The following is a 16,280-nucleotide window of genomic DNA, read 5'->3' on the forward strand; positions in this document are numbered from 1 at the left end:
CAAAGCTTGGCACTTTCAGTAAATTGTTACAAAATTAATGTTTGACTATGAAAATGGCTATGAATTAATATAATTTAATGGACACTTAGAGATTGTTGGTTTTACTTAATTTTTTTGTTTTTATTCGATAATATTATCTCCAGTAACTGGAGATAATATTATATAGGTTGAGTTGTAAAAATTGTGAAAATGTGCTGTTACGTCAAAGTTTCATTATTTTATATTTTGTTTACAGGAAGCTGAGAAATTAGATTTGACAAAAGCATCTACATCTGTAACCGGGAAAGGACAATTATTCACGTCATTACTCATTACCATTTTTACTGGTGCTATTAAATGTAAGATATATATATATATATATATATATATATATATATATATATATATATATATATATATATATATATATATATATATATATATATATATATATATATTTTTTTTTTTTTTTTTCATATCATTTATATACAGTTATTATTGACACCTTGACAGAGCCAGAGATAAAGTTTTTTGAAAAGGGAATAGAAGTCTGGGTATTGGGTGATTTAAATAATGAATCACTACACTTTTGTGTTACATAATTGAACATCCATATTTACTTTGAATTTGGAACCTCTATATGGATAGTCTGTTCACAGTTACCTCTAGTTGTTTTTTTTTTAAATGTATATGTATATGTTTATCTTAGTTTGGTAAAGTGAATATGGATGTTCAGTCTTTTGTATGCCCTTTGTATAAAAATATCTAATAATATCTATAAAATGTATAGTCCGCCTCCGTAATGTAATGGTCAGCACGCTCGGCTACCGTTCTGGAGGTCCCGGGTTTGATTCGGGTAAAATAAGTATAAGTGATTTTTTCACTGTAATATTTATTTAATATTACCCTGGACTGGTACTTGAAGCGGAGGGCTGATCACCTTTCCTTCATGTGTAAACGATCAAGATAACACTGCGTTTATATGACGCAGTGCCCTATCACCATTGGGTGCGGATAAGGATTTTATTATATTATTATTATTATTATTATAAAAATATATTTTATCTCTACCAAGATATTGTAGGTGTATATATCATAAAATGTGGCACTCAAAAGAGTTCATAGTATTTATAAGGTTAATAAGCTCTAGTTTCACTTTTAAAATGTTTTCGAAATAGGGAAAATTACCTTTAAAAAAAACTTATTTTTTCATAAATGGTTTTCAAGTACAGTGCCAGTGGGTCATTCAGATTAGGAAATCGTTCGGATTACAAAGCGTTCGGATTAGCGAGCTGGCACTGTATTCAGATCATCATCAGACAGGCGCCGTGGCGTAGTTGGGTAGATGCTCGACTGCGAAACTGGCGTCGCGGGTTAGATTCCTGCCAATTGCTAAATGAATTCAAGAAAGATTTATTTTCAATTAGTCTGGGTGTTTGTGATGTATTTTTCACATTTGTCCTACCTATCCTTACATCCTACCTGCAGACAAGCATCTAAAATAGACGCTTTGCGGGTTATTCCTTTTAATATATATTTTTTTAATTACTTTGTAAATGACCCCTGCAAAAGATGTCAAAACCTTGAGAACATAAACACTACCTAAAAATTATGGAATTAATAATTTCAGCTGTGAAAATTGATTCTTGACATTTTCTTTGTAATCGTGTTGTTTTTACAGATAAGTGTTACATTGATTCGGACAAACTAGTAGAGTGCTGTGTTGATGTTTTAAAGAGTAATAGACTTCTAAAAGCTATTGGAGATTGCTATGTGACTCTCATTGGTAAACACATCATTCGGAATCAGTATTATATCATTAACTTGACTCCACACCAATGGGCCGGTAAATTACAATATTTTCCATAACTTTTTTTACATTTTGAAAATGGTAATACTGCTTTAACTTTTAACATTTGTGAAAATCATTACATCTGTTATAGCAATATTAGTTCCTATTTTTTATTAATATTTATGGAAAGAGGTAGTAGTATATTTAATTTATCCTTAAAATTCAAAATGTTTTGGACATTGGAATGGGAATGCATGAAGGCTGGACAGAGTAAATACAACTTTTCAAAAGGTGCCTTTTTTAATGCAAGAGAAAATGAATGCATGCACTATCCTGTACTCTACTCACAGCTTTAGAAGTCAGCTCTTTTGCCTGTGAATTTACACTTATCTCACTAAATGAATTATTATTTTCGCAAGTACCTATTTTACAGGTTAAACAACTTAATAACTTGGTATATATTATTTCAATAGTATTGCAACACTGAAAACATTCCAAATTCAAATCTGTGATCTTTGTTTTGTGAAAAAATGAGTTGAAATATATATTTATGATAAGTTTATAATTTGTACCTAATTGATATAATCATCTTCAGATTTTCTCGACCTGGGTATAATTGTGAGCAGTTCACCGCACATTGACAGACTTGTGTCTGTGAATCTGGTTAAGGAAGTAATTGAAGAAGGTGTAGCAAGATGTCACTTAATATTACCGATAAGGGACAGTCTCAATGATCTAACTAGTATATACACTAGTAATGATTTTGAGAGACAGCATCATCTGCAAGAAAATGTTTTGAATCTCGCCATATTAATTATTCAAAATGTAAGTTTTTACTGCCTTTGTTTCACACCAAATGTATCTTTTATTCAATTGTTGATCTTTACAACTAGCTCCAATTATTGTTGCTGAAAATATTCTAAATACTGCAAACTTGATTTTGAAATATATATTGCAATATTTTTCCATTTTAAAATGATACCGCCTGATACTCAGGTCAAATTTCTTGGAAAAAAAAACCCACTTTACTCGTTTTTCACTTCTTTTTGCAAATAACTTAAAAAATCCAAATTGTGTGTTGAAATATTGACATAGCTTTTAAACATATCTTAATATCATATATTTGAAATAAAAAACCTGCTCTTTTTTCAAATAAATCTTTGATTATCTCTGTCAAAGGGCTAACCATTCCCTTACGGTGCTAAAAACTACCGCGTGCAACGGTGATATGTATTTTGTACACCATATCGCTCACTCCTTTCAACAACTTCAAATATCAAAAATTGTCAATTTTCAGTTGTGTATGTTTTCGGAATACCCAGAAAATGTAATATATCCCAGCAAAAGCGGCATATTTTTACCTTAATATTTACCCGCTACAGGGCAGAAAGTGTTGTTTTTGCATTTAGAAGAAAAGATATTGTTTAATTATGTTTTTTAATGTACTTAATATTTTTCGAATGGAGAAAAAACATTAAGGTTTTACCTAAAAAGGTCTGTTGCACAGTAAAAAGTTCAATAAGTGGCTTGATATTTATTTTTAATACATTTTATACTATTTTTAAACTTTAAAAACGATCTCCTGATTTTTGATGATTGAAGTTTTTTTTATGTATGACGTTGTTGAACGGAGTGAGCGATATGAAAATGTTATTTAAAAACCGCAAAAATAGGAATATTCCTAAATGTTGCTTTTATTGACCATAGTTGAAGTTAAAATGTAACAATTTTGTAATGTTAGCTCTTATTTAATCAGCTAAGTTAGCTCTGTTGATCACCAGGAGGGAAAGGTTAAACATTTAAATTCACTTGTAGGTGGCTCCTGAGAGTAGACTGGCCATTTGTGAATTTATGGAAGCAATCATCCCCCACATTATCAAATTTTATGAACACACATCTGATGCATTTACAAACAAAAAGGTAATGAATGTCATTCATTTTTTTATTGTAATTTTTTTTTTTTTAATTATCATTAATGTATCACTAGATCCGCACCGATCTGAAGAAAGACAGCCAAAAGCACAAGCCAATCATACGTTTTATCATGCTAACTGGACTGCCGGACAGTAAAATTCCATGTAGTGCACAAGCGCCCTAAGGGCGATTGTCCACCTCCCAGAATTCAACCGTCCGGCAGTCCGGTTTTGCAAAATGAAAGCGACTACGATAGTTTAGCGTGATTGAATTTACGCGCAACGTGTTTACGCACCGATCAAGATCACCGATCCGAAAAAATATGGACAAAAGCACAAGCCAATCCAAGCCAATCATCGTTTTAAAACGCTAACTGACGTGCCGGATGGTAACATTCTGTGAAGTGGACAAACGTCCTAAGTGTGTTTAGAATAAAGAAAATCACTGAATTTAGGTCACAATAATTTTGTCGTGCGAAGGTTTTGGTTTCTGGCTGCAAGCGTCCGAGTGGTGAGTGAAAAAAGAAGGAGATTGCACGTGCTTACGGGTTTTTATAGACTCGTTTGCATTTGGTAATTAGGGCTGACAATTTGGCTAGTTTGTTAGCGCAGATAATTTGGTGGGTCCACTTGTTCGTTTAGGGACCTACTCATACCTGAGTCACCATACTATTATAAAATATTTTTTCGCTTGCAGAAATCGCTTTTTAAATTTTTACACCTGTCTATAAGTGTTCACCATCCCGGAGGAAGGTTTGGAAGCCAGTCTGGAGTGTTGGTGAAAGATTGGCAGTTATGGAGGGACGCATTGCTCTCTGTGCAGCAAATTGTAAAGCTTGAAGCTGCATTTCTGGGGAATGCCGTGAAAAGACTAAATCAACACACGGAAGTGTGCGCTGACTTTGTCGATTTGGCAGTTGAATTCTTACATCAGGTTTGTTTGCAATTATTTTTAATATTGTATTCGCAAAGGATTTTGTCCGCCTCCATAGTGTAATGGTCAGCGCGCTCGGCTACCGTTCTGGAGGTTCCGGGTTCGATTCCCAGAAGTCTAATAAATATTTTTTCACTCTAATATTTATTCAATATTACCCTGGCTGGTACCTGAAGCGGAGGGCTGATCACCTTTCTTTTGTGTGTTAACGATCAAGATAACACTGCGTTTATATGATGCAGTGCCCTTTGCACCATTGGGGTGTGGATAAGGGTTCGAATGAATGAATTCACAAAGGATAACAAAAAAATGGGAAAAAATATTTTTCATGTACATTAATACATGTGATAAAAAAGATTCTCCAAGAAAACATTTATTCAAAAAATATGTTATGTATCATGTACATCACAACGGATTTGAGATCTGGGGATCGATCCTCATTTTTTTTTTCAAAATATTCTATGAATTCATTAGAATGTATCAATATTAAAAAAAAATTACACTTTACAATAAATTTCGGTAGATAAGTTTTTTTTTTAGTTAGTGACGTGGTGTCATGAGCACATACCTGTGATATCTTTTTTTGTTGTTGGTAAATGTGGAATCACAGGATGGCATTATTACTTCGTACTTCCCTGAAGACTGATAAAAATAGGCAAATTTTAATAAGTAAACTGTTAAAAATTAATTTCATTAATTAAAAATGTTTAAAATTAATTGATATTCATATTTGTTGCAGAATTTAAATGGGTCTCTTCACACTCAACTTGTGAACGAAGATGGCACTAACCCTGCCAAGCGTAGTCGGATGGAACATAACAATGTGAATACCGTTGCTGATTTAATACAACTTACCAGTACAAATTGCAACCCTTGGTACGTTTTTATTAGATTCATCATAACTTGATTGGTTATTTGCAGAGCTTTAGGCTTTGGCTGGTTTGGAACGTTTAAGGAATTATGTACTTTCTACTCTGTATAACATTTACCATTCTGCTAATGAATATCCATTTTACCTTTTTATACTTCTATATATTTCGAGTGTAATGGTCAGCACGCTCGGCTACCGTTCTGGAGGTCCCGGGTTCGATTCCCAAGGAGGGTAAAATAAATATAAGTGATTTTTTTCACTGTAATATTTATTAAATATTACCATGGACTGGTACCTGAAGCGGAGGGCTGATCACCTTTCCTTCATGTGAAAAACGATCAAGATAACACTGTGTTTATATGACACAGTGCCTTATGCACCATTCGGGTGCGGATAAGGGTCTTATTATTATTTATTATATATTTCGAGTGACTAGGTACATTCCGTAAATGCCCTGCCTTCCATAATCCCCTCTCGAAAAAATTCTTCTTTATGTTGAGATATACAAAAAAAACCTTTATCTTTCAGGAATTAAATAAAACTAATATTATTTATTATATCAAATACTGGATTATTTACCCTACGCATGATATGTCAATATTATAGGTGTCTCAACTTGATATCAAACATTGGTCATTCTTTTTATATGAAAGAAGATGGAAGTTTGAGCATCCCAGGGCTTACGGCTATGTTAAAATGGAGTAAGCTTAATAAATACTTCACAAATTTCTCAACCGGTGCCACCAAAATCAGTCACACTTCCAAATCTATTGAAAATTTGTACCGGGATGTGGAAGGTAATCGAGACAATTGCAGGATTAAAAAATTAATGCAATATGAATGTTGAAAAATGGGCAGAATGGTAAATGTTACACAAGTATATAGAGTGATCGCTTAAGCTAGCCAAATGCCAGGTTGTAAGTCCTGGGATTTTTTTTTTTGAGGTCAAGGGATCTTGCATCCCTTATGTCACTGCGACCATATTAGGTCCTCCCTCTGTATCACAGCTCACTCCCAAGACCTACGTGAGTCATGTTACTCACGACCTGTCTTGGTGGTAGGAGCTTCACCTTCTCGAGTCCAGTAGAGGTCCTCCGAGGATGTGTCTTCGTTTGCGAGCGAGTGCATCACAATTATAGAGAATGTGGATTGGCGTTTCGTTATCCTCCATACAAAATCTCTATACTGGGGAGTCATAAAGTCCAATTTTTGTCACGTGTTTCCTCAGTCTGCAGTGTCCTGTGGTGAATTTCCGCAAGTACCCTATGATCAGTTCCTTTGCGTGTTTCGTCCCTGAGCTGTTGGACCAGATCTCTTGGCTCTTGTCCATGGCTCAGTTTTTTAGACTAAACTGAGTGTCAGTCCGCATATGGGCTCAGGGCCCATTGGTGGCTTCCCTGGGATGCTCAGACTTCCATATTTTTCCATATAAACGATACATGTTTCATATCAAGTTGAGACACCTATAATATTAAATTCAATATATGTGCACAAGGATTTGAATTTGCTTAAGATTTTTTTAAATAATCCAAACTGCTCGATTATCCAAAAGTCTATTACATACTAAGGCTTTTAACAGGCTTTGTACTGTACATATTATAAAATCTTCATATTGAATATTTATTTTAGGCTCAGCATTACATCGTCATACATAAAAAAGTATTCTAAAACAGTGTCCTGTTCGGATAAAAGAGATTTACTGAGTGTCCTCAGCAAATTTATACTAAGTGAACACTCCTCGCTCAATATTGCCACACTTTACCAGTGTGTCAGTGTTGTGTGCACAGAAATTGGTAATAATACGTGGGACGACAGCTATTCCGAACCATTGCTCAACATTTGGAACACATGTGTCAGGTAAGTTGGGGGTCTTATGGAGATAAAACAATTATGTATTTTGCCAGTTGTGTTGTTTTCATTAATCGATTAATAGAAACATGTTTTGGCGTATTTTATGTACATTATTTTCAAATACGTCCGCCTCCGTAGTGTAATGGTCAGCACGCTCGGCTACCGTTCTGGAGGTCCCGGGTTCGATTCCCAAGGGGGGTAAAATAAATATAACTGATTTTTTCACTGTCATATTTATTCAATATTACCCTGGACTGGTACCTGAAGCGGAGGACTGATCACCTTTCCTTCATGTGTAAACGATCAAGATAACACTGCGTTTATATGACGCAGTGCCCTATGCACCATTGGGGTGCGGATAAGGGTTTTATTATTTATTATTATTATTTTCAAATACTATATAAAAAAATCTAGCCTAATTTTGACACACGCTGCATATTCATGCCTGAATAAAAGTTGTTTTTCAAAAAGTAAACCTGAGCACTGTTGATATGTTGGTTTTTTGCATAAGCGCTTAGTATTCGTTCATTTTGCCAGAAAATTTTGATGGTTTCTACTGCATATTAATGGTGAGTCTATTTTTTTTTGTAATTTTCAATAAAAATAATTTCTCAATATTATTAATATTTAAAGCATTTACTTTGTGGTTAGTCATTTTCACTTATTTATTTTTTTACAAAAATGTTAATAAAATTAGTATATAACCACTCACCGAGATTTTTACGTCTACCGGTTTCGAGACGTACCCGTCTCTTCGTCAGGACAATCACTAACACAGCATGCAAACAATACTACCCTTCACCACCATAGCACCATTTACACACTCAAAACTACACAAAATGTCTAACACATGTGATTTTTGGTCGACCCGAAGACCAACATGCACTATAGTTTTCAATACAGACATGCGTTACGAGCCGAGGTTAAACGTATATTAGAGTTATTAGTTAAACGTATATTTTGAGTGTGTAAATGGTGCTATGGTGGTGAAGGGTAGTATTGTTTGCATTCTGTGTTAGTGATTGTCCTGACGATAGGACGGGTACGTCTCGAAACCGGTAGACGTAAAAATCTCGGTGAGTGGTTATATACTAATTTTATTAACATTTTTGTAAAAAAATAAATAAGTAAAAATAATTTCACTGTTATTGTATCATTACACCATTGATTTCAGCAATAAGGTGATAATAATTTATTGATTTCTACAACGTCGTTTTGTGAAAAGTTTACTGTAGGATACATATTACATCAATTTTAGTTATAGTTTTTTCAAACATGTTGAGTACCAATATGTTTTCATGGCTTTTGTAAATTAGCTATGAATGTGTTAAAGATTTCAACGCTATTACTCTTTTAAATTATTTAAATTTAGACTAGATTTCGCATATGATGTTTGAAATTTATATAGACTAACTAACTAACTAACTAACCATCACGCCGCTTCCCCGCAGGGGTAGGCAGAGAGAATAGAGCGCCACACCACTCTGTCCTTGCAAACATTCTTTGCCTCTTCCACATTCGTGCATCTCCTCATACATACCGGCCGATTGTTACGACTCCTAACCTGACCACTTTCAAGTATTTGGCATACCTGATCGTGCCATGTTTTTCTCGGTCTTCCTCTGCTTCTTTTCCCACTAACATTCGCCCCATAAATCCGTTTTACCGTTCTTTTCCGAAATTTATATAGAATGCATCAAAACATGTGTCACATGTATATTTTAATAATCACTGGCATACACTAAATTCACGTTAATAAAATCAAACATTTTATCTCAAATAGAATGTTGTCAACAATTTCTACTGCATAATTTTCCATCAAATAATGAATTGTAAATCAATTTCAGGAAAGTATCAACGGATAACTTGGTGTTTGATCTTTGCCACAATGTCATTAAAACCATTCTAAATATAGATAACTTTGATGTCCCACTCGATGGTTTGGTGAAATTATACTCTGACAAAACAATGCCGGCTTCTTCTGACAGTCTTTCTACTCTGAGTTTAGCGTTGTCGTACTATAACTACAAGATTACAGACAAGAATGTGCGGCTGCAGATATCTCAGTGGGTCCTGAATAACTGTTCTGTCTCTACCGACAATCTCCATGAAGTGCCATTTGTCTTATTTCAACTTTGTACACACGAAAATATTCCGTGTAAACGAGAAATATCTCATCTGGAAACTATCGAAGACAAATTGTTCAACTCTCACGAATTCATCATGTTGAAAAGTGATTTTGAAGATGGCCTTTTGGTTGAATCTAAACATGAAGTAACAAAAAGTACAAGTTTATCTCAATCTCTCAATATATCAGTTTCAGAGTCGATTTTTGAACACATAATTTCCCGGCTAAATTCGGGCATTACCGAAAGTGTCCAAAAGGATATAGACTCTAGATCTTGTCTAATATTTTGTATCAATAAGTGTTTTGTCATATTAAAATTCATAAGTCTTCTCAGCAAATTTAAAGTGTTGAACTCCGTACCAGATATTAAACCGTTATCTTTAAATGTGAAGGAAGAACTGAATCGAGTGATTGGGCATTTGCCCTCATTCCTTAGCAAGCAGTCGGGAAATTCTAACGAGAGACATATCGAGGATCTGCTTATTAATGTAAAGAAACTTTATACAAAGGACAACTACAGCGGCACTGTTAATGATTTGATTTGTAAGACAACATCAGCGGAGCTAATAGAATGTTTATGCGCATTGATCGACAACCCTGACCATACTGGAGAAGAAAATAATACAATCATGGGAATGAACTCGCAATGCTCAGAAATGGAATCGACACTGAAACGTATTGTATTTGAAATACTCGTCAATTTCTGCGCCCAGAGTTCACCGTTTCGAGAACAAATACTCAGCTTCATTCTGGACTTCACTAATTATAAGAGTTTTCAAACTAACAAAGATTTTTTACTAGCTGTCGATGTGATAACATTTATTACGGCCAACTATAACCAGGAAGAAATCCCTATTAGTGAGTATTTTTTCAAAACTATTAATTAAACCTACCCGGACCTAACATATAAGGGGGATTTGAAATCCTCTTAAAACTATGTTTCACTCGATAACTCGAAAATCATTTGAGCAATTTTAATTTATATTTTTTGCAATCTTTATACTTTGGCATTTTTCGTTTTAACCCTTATAGTGCTGAGCTTATTTTCACATATTTTGCATAAATTGCTAATTGCTTTTCATCATCACTACTTGACGAATTTGACATTTTGTAGGTAGAAATAAAAAACTTTTACTTTAAAAAAATACAAAAATCAATGTTTAATTCACAGCAAATAAATTTAAATGGTTATTTATAAATGTTATTACTTTTTAAAAACGTTATACATGCGCGCGCTAAGACACGTCCGTACAGGTCGATACCTAAATCAAATTGCGCAATAGTCGGTATTCCGACGCTCCGCACTTTATACGCATTCATAGAGAGTCCATCTATCCACGGCTCGCACTCTAAGGGTTAAAATATTCAAAATGTGTGATATTACTATAAACAATCTAAAATAAATACATTTTTAGGTCTGGTTTTGATACTCCTCCAACGAATGTGTTGTAATCTGTTTCGAGAAAACTCGGCTGCTTTTACCATACTCACTATTCTTTACGAAATTCTGGAGGCCGTTGCGAAATTCGGAAGCGGGAGCAATAGAGAAAACTGCACCATCATGCTCACCAGTTTCATGAAGAGGTGCACGGGCAAAATCTACGCCCCCAAAACCATGGCCCAAGCCTTCAAGTGCCTCTCGTGGATACAGAACATGTCCAACGTCGAGGATTGGGGGAAACAGATGGACGAAATCTTGCTCCAGGGATTATCAAACACAATATTCTCCATACGCTTGTATTCTTGTGTCTGCCTGGGCCAGAGTATGCGCGAAGCTCCTATGGAAAAATTTGATGAGCTCATTTCTATGTTGCCGCAAATATTTTTATTGGATGTAAGTCACATGTTTTCTATGTATTGTAGAGCTAACCTACATAGTACACAACACCTCTGAATATGGGTAGAAGTTGAAGTAAAATAAGAACTCGTTTATTTGAAATTTAAGGGACCAAGAAATATAAATATTTTCAATTTCGTATTGACAAATCCGAAAAAAAATCCTGTCTTCTGTATACATAATAACTGATATGTATAGGTGCAAAATTAGCTAAATGTTCAAAAAAAAATTATAACATTTATGTTTAATAATTTTTTTAATAGTTTTTTTTAAATATTATAAAAATACAAAAACTGATTCATCAAACTGCTCACAATTCCCCAACAAAGTTTAATTAAGAGTTACCTATTATTTTTTGACATCTCATCAAAGATGAAGAAGAATATGGAAGTCTGGGCATTTACGGGGCTGACGACCGTCATAGGCTGGTTTAAGTGATCACTTTACACACGTGTAACATTCACCAATTCTACCCATTATTGACAACCACACTACTCAAATTCTTGGAAGTTCTATAAATATGAACCAATTTAGAAACCTTGTTCTTGAACCTAAAACCTTGTTCTATGACGGTCGTCAGCCCCGTAAATGCCCAGACTTCCATATTCTTCTTCATCTTTGATGAGATGTCAAAAAATAATATGAAAATAACTCCTGCAATTGGAGATAATCCAGAATTTGTGAACAAGTATTTGGACACACTCAAAATGTTGTAAAGAGTTACCTAGTTGTAGTAATTACACTGTATTATGCATTTTCAAGAAGCTTCTTAATGGTATTTAACATATTTTCTATATGCCTTTATTCTTATGCATTCATTTTCATTTACAGCTCCACGGTTTAACAAACAATGTAATTACTGATGAGAGCGCTAATAAAACTGCAACAGTTTTCCATTGCCTGGCCACAATAGCTGTCACCAGTCCGGTTTGGGATAAGAAAGCTCTTTCGGCCATCATACAGATAGCCACAAAGAAAAACATCAGTCCTATTTTATTGAGAAAGGTCTTCCGATGTATTTCGCAATACCTCGACATCGGCTCTGAACAAACCCTAATTAATAAAAATATAGAATTTCTGCTAACGTGTTGGGTTGAGAGCAAACTGCCGATGGATAATTTTCCTTATTACTTGACCGGGTGTGAGACATTTGAGGATTTCCTCTTCAACCAACGGCGAGTTTTAATACCGCTCGATATGTTCCATGTCCAGAAAGGACGAATGAGCCCATTCATTGACAAGATGGCCGAGAGTAATGACATGTCTGTAGAAAATATCTTACAAGTAAGTTTAACATTTTCTTACCCTTGTGAATAAGTAACTTTGTCCTTGTGGAGATGTCTCTAATAATTGGTGATATATTAACTTTATTTACACACAAAATTCTTCTGAGGGTTGTGACCCCTGCAGAAGCAATGACTCCTCTCCAGTTATCCCTTGACTGCGCTGCACGTAGCGCTCCAACCACTGAGGTGCCTGCTGCTGCCTTAATTTGATCGGTCCATCGTGTGGGGATCTTCCTCTCCCTCTCTTTCCCTCCAGGCTACCGATCACAACTAGTTGTTCCAGGCTATCCTCGTTGCCACGCGCAACGTATCCAAAGAACTGGAGAATCCGTCGGGTACAGATATTGGCCAGAGTCAAGCCATCCAAGTGTAGTTCCTGGCGAATGGACTCATTGGTGGAATTCGGAGCATGCGCCTCCAACACCACATTTCGAAGGCACCAATTTTTCTCCTTTCTGCTGCTTTTATGGTCCATGTTTCAGCAGCATAGAGAAAAATGGAGTGGACCAAGCTCCTGACAAGCTTCATCTTGGTGTTGTTACTCACACCCCGGTCTTTCCAGATATTATTTACTTTATTTACACACAAAATTACAATTTCAAATTAACAATTATGTGTCCTGACTAGGTTTTCTTGTGCCGAGGGCATACTTAACAATTATCGTGTAATTAGTATTTGATAGTATAATCTGCCTCTGCCATAATTGTCCACCTCCGCAGTACAATGGAGGTCCCGGGTTCGATTCCCAGGGGGGGGGGTCGAATAAATACAAGTGATTTTTCACTCTAATATTTATTGAATGTTACCCTGGACCTGAAGCGGAGAGCTGATCACCTTTCCTTCATGTGTTAATTAATGATCAAGATAAAATTGCGTTAATGTGATGCAGTGTCCTGTGCATCATGGGGTGCGGATAAGGGTTTGATAACATTTGAACATTTTGAATGAAATCATGGTAGATATGGCATATAACATGATGTATTTCATATCTATCCGCCTCCATTATCCAATTATCAATAGCTCTCTTATTAACATTTCCATTATTTAATGATTTCATGGATAATTGGAGTGAATATTGTGAAATACTTAAAGTTCTTTTGACCAAGTATGGTATATATTTTATGTGTTTCTCTGTTTTTGATCTTGTGATTCTTTGAATGTTTTTATATAGTGTATTTTAGGTGATTTGTGTGCTGTTTAGCTTGGAGAAAATTGGCTTTTTATAAAAATTTTGGTAAAAAACAACTGTTTTATTTATAACCTATAGTTGACTATCATGAATTGTAATTTGCTAAATATTACTTGAGTGAAAATCAGCCTCGGAATTACAAGCTTTTTTTAACTATCCCCGTGACAATATGAATTCATCATGTATCATTGTGATAGTTGCTTCATTATCAAGTAAATTTGTAAAAATTGTATTTCATAATGTCTCTAATTTCTATTTTTAGGAGTGCCAGCCAAACATCCTCACACTGTGCCTTCCTTACGTAATAAATAGTGAGAACTCTGACAATTATACTTGGAATATCAATCAAAAATATGGAGAAAGTCTCCTCAGATTGCTAGCCAGTAAGCTCGGAGAGGATTCTGTTAACAAAACCACTTCTCTAAAGTTGGTGGAAATATTAATGCAAACCTTGAAATGTGTTAGCGATAAGAAAAACATACACAAAGACTTTGGTTGGATTGGGTCTTTGCCATACGTGGAAGGGCCGAAAATGACAAGTGCTGACTTTGTATCTGTCCTAAATTACTTACGCGTAAGGAACTATCTTTTATAATCGTTGAAATAAAGTATGGTTGTTCATTTTGTGTGGTTTATCGGAAATGTTTTAATGACATCTCAACATATGTGAAGAATAATATAATATAAGTCTGGGTATTTACAGAGCTTGTGATCTGTCATAAACTGGTTAAAGTGATCACTTTATACGCATGTAACATTTAACATTCAACCCATAATTGATCTGTAAATGATCCTGCAAATACACAGACTTTCCATACTCTTGTTTATCTATGTTGAGATGTCATTATAAATAACTTCCACATGGAGAAACCCCGATTTGTGAACAAAGATTTGGACACACTCAAAATATTGGAAATGTGTTAGATTATACTTGGAAAACCAAGAAATTCAGATTTATTTTACGTATACTTATACATAAATAAAAATGTCGGCTTGGAAAATATATAAAAGAATTTACCTTTTTATTAAGTTATTTTAACCTTTTTTATTTAAAAAAAATTATATCACTAGAAATATATTTATTTTATCCATTTTATTAAATATTTCATATAAACTATGCATTGTATAAACTATGTTTAATATATATTAAATATTTCATATAAACTATGTATGTATGTATTTGTTGACTGATTATAATCACTTTAATCATATGTAGCTATACCATTAGTCATAAATGTAATTAATTTTTTGTTGTATTTTAATTATGTTGATTTCCATGTGCATACATATTTATAACATTCATAATGCAATTCCATGTACAAACTTTTTTTTTCATTTCAGGATACCCTCGGATTTGAAGTGATCTTTCACCTTTGCACCGACAATCCCTCAGGAATAAGAGAAATGTTGGTTGAACTGTGGGCAGATATAGAATCGCAACACACATTAGAGAGACGCCTACTGAGTCTTCATCAATATTGGATATTATGTCACACGCTACCGTTGGAAACTAATATGAACACATTCATATGCTCATACGTTATCCACTCGCTTCTCCACATCGTAAACGCACATAAAACCGCAAAAAACATGCAGTTTGTGTGCATAGCGGCCTGCAGGATGCTTCACTCTGTGCTGAAGAATAAAATTCTCCCGGATTTTTCTTCCCTAGTATCCGAATATCTTTCTTTGATTGTGTATACAGTGTCCCAAGCGGCGTTAGAATGTGAGCTAGTTAAAGAGACAGCCGTAAACCTTTTAAACTTTTTACTTATCGAAATGAAATCGTATCTAATTGCTATTCAAACATTAGACCCACTGCCGGATACGGAATATTTTTCACACTTAAATGCGCTACTTAATACAATTTGCTTGAAGACCAATGTCACATTGGCTCAACAAATAGAGAATTTTCTTAACGGGGGACTCAATGGCAGGTAAGATTTAAATTGTTTTGATTTATTATTTATTCTTATCAGACACTGGACTATTCATCCTACGGTACGGATGACATATCAATATTCTAGGTGTCTCAACTTGAGACACTTAGATCGTTTTTTGAGATGAAGGAAGATGGAAGTCTGAGCATCCCAGAGCTTATGACCAGGCATTATATTTATTTCGATGGCGCCACAATCAAATATGTAGCATGTGTCAAATACCAGCATTGCAGATATACATATAAGCATGAATAATGCAATATGGATGTTCAATAATGGGCAAAATGGTGAACATTACTCAAGTGTATAAAGTGATCACTTGAGCCAGCCAAATGCCTGAAAAAAGTGTACATATTTAGAAAAATAAAGCTTCTAGCCCCTCTTCATCCTTCAATGCCCTAAGGATACTCACTAGGATATACTACTAAAATTTACTCACAACTCTAAAATTTAGACTTAGCTTCACATATGGTGTTTGAAAATGATGCAGAATGCATTGAAACATGTGTCGCAATAGATTTTAAGAAATAGCGGTGTTTACTAAGTAAAACATAAATATT

The 16,280-nt window shown here is 34.6% G+C and overlaps 1 protein-coding gene across 1 annotated transcript in view; it reads left to right on the plus strand.

The window, feature by feature from the left end:
* tefu (Serine/threonine-protein kinase tefu) overlaps nt 1–16,280 on the plus strand; it is a 38,950-nt gene that overhangs the window by 655 nt on the left and 22,015 nt on the right. The window contains exons 2-13 of the mRNA XM_088265352.1: nt 236–338; nt 1,661–1,825; nt 2,367–2,596; nt 3,587–3,691; nt 4,382–4,618; nt 5,358–5,494; nt 7,119–7,346; nt 9,188–10,326; nt 10,884–11,302; nt 12,137–12,589; nt 14,043–14,354; nt 15,122–15,717. Coding sequence (XP_088121478.1) covers nt 236–338; nt 1,661–1,825; nt 2,367–2,596; nt 3,587–3,691; nt 4,382–4,618; nt 5,358–5,494; nt 7,119–7,346; nt 9,188–10,326; nt 10,884–11,302; nt 12,137–12,589; nt 14,043–14,354; nt 15,122–15,717 — 4,124 coding nt within the window. The remainder of the gene's footprint in view (nt 1–235; nt 339–1,660; nt 1,826–2,366; nt 2,597–3,586; nt 3,692–4,381; nt 4,619–5,357; nt 5,495–7,118; nt 7,347–9,187; nt 10,327–10,883; nt 11,303–12,136; nt 12,590–14,042; nt 14,355–15,121; nt 15,718–16,280) is intronic.

The sequence above is a fragment of the Brachycentrus maculatus genome, unplaced genomic scaffold (genome assembly GCF_059751285.1).
Source record: "Brachycentrus maculatus isolate JH-2025_06_01 unplaced genomic scaffold, ASM5975128v1 h1tg000244l, whole genome shotgun sequence".
Classification (NCBI taxonomy): domain Eukaryota; kingdom Metazoa; phylum Arthropoda; class Insecta; order Trichoptera; family Brachycentridae; genus Brachycentrus; species Brachycentrus maculatus.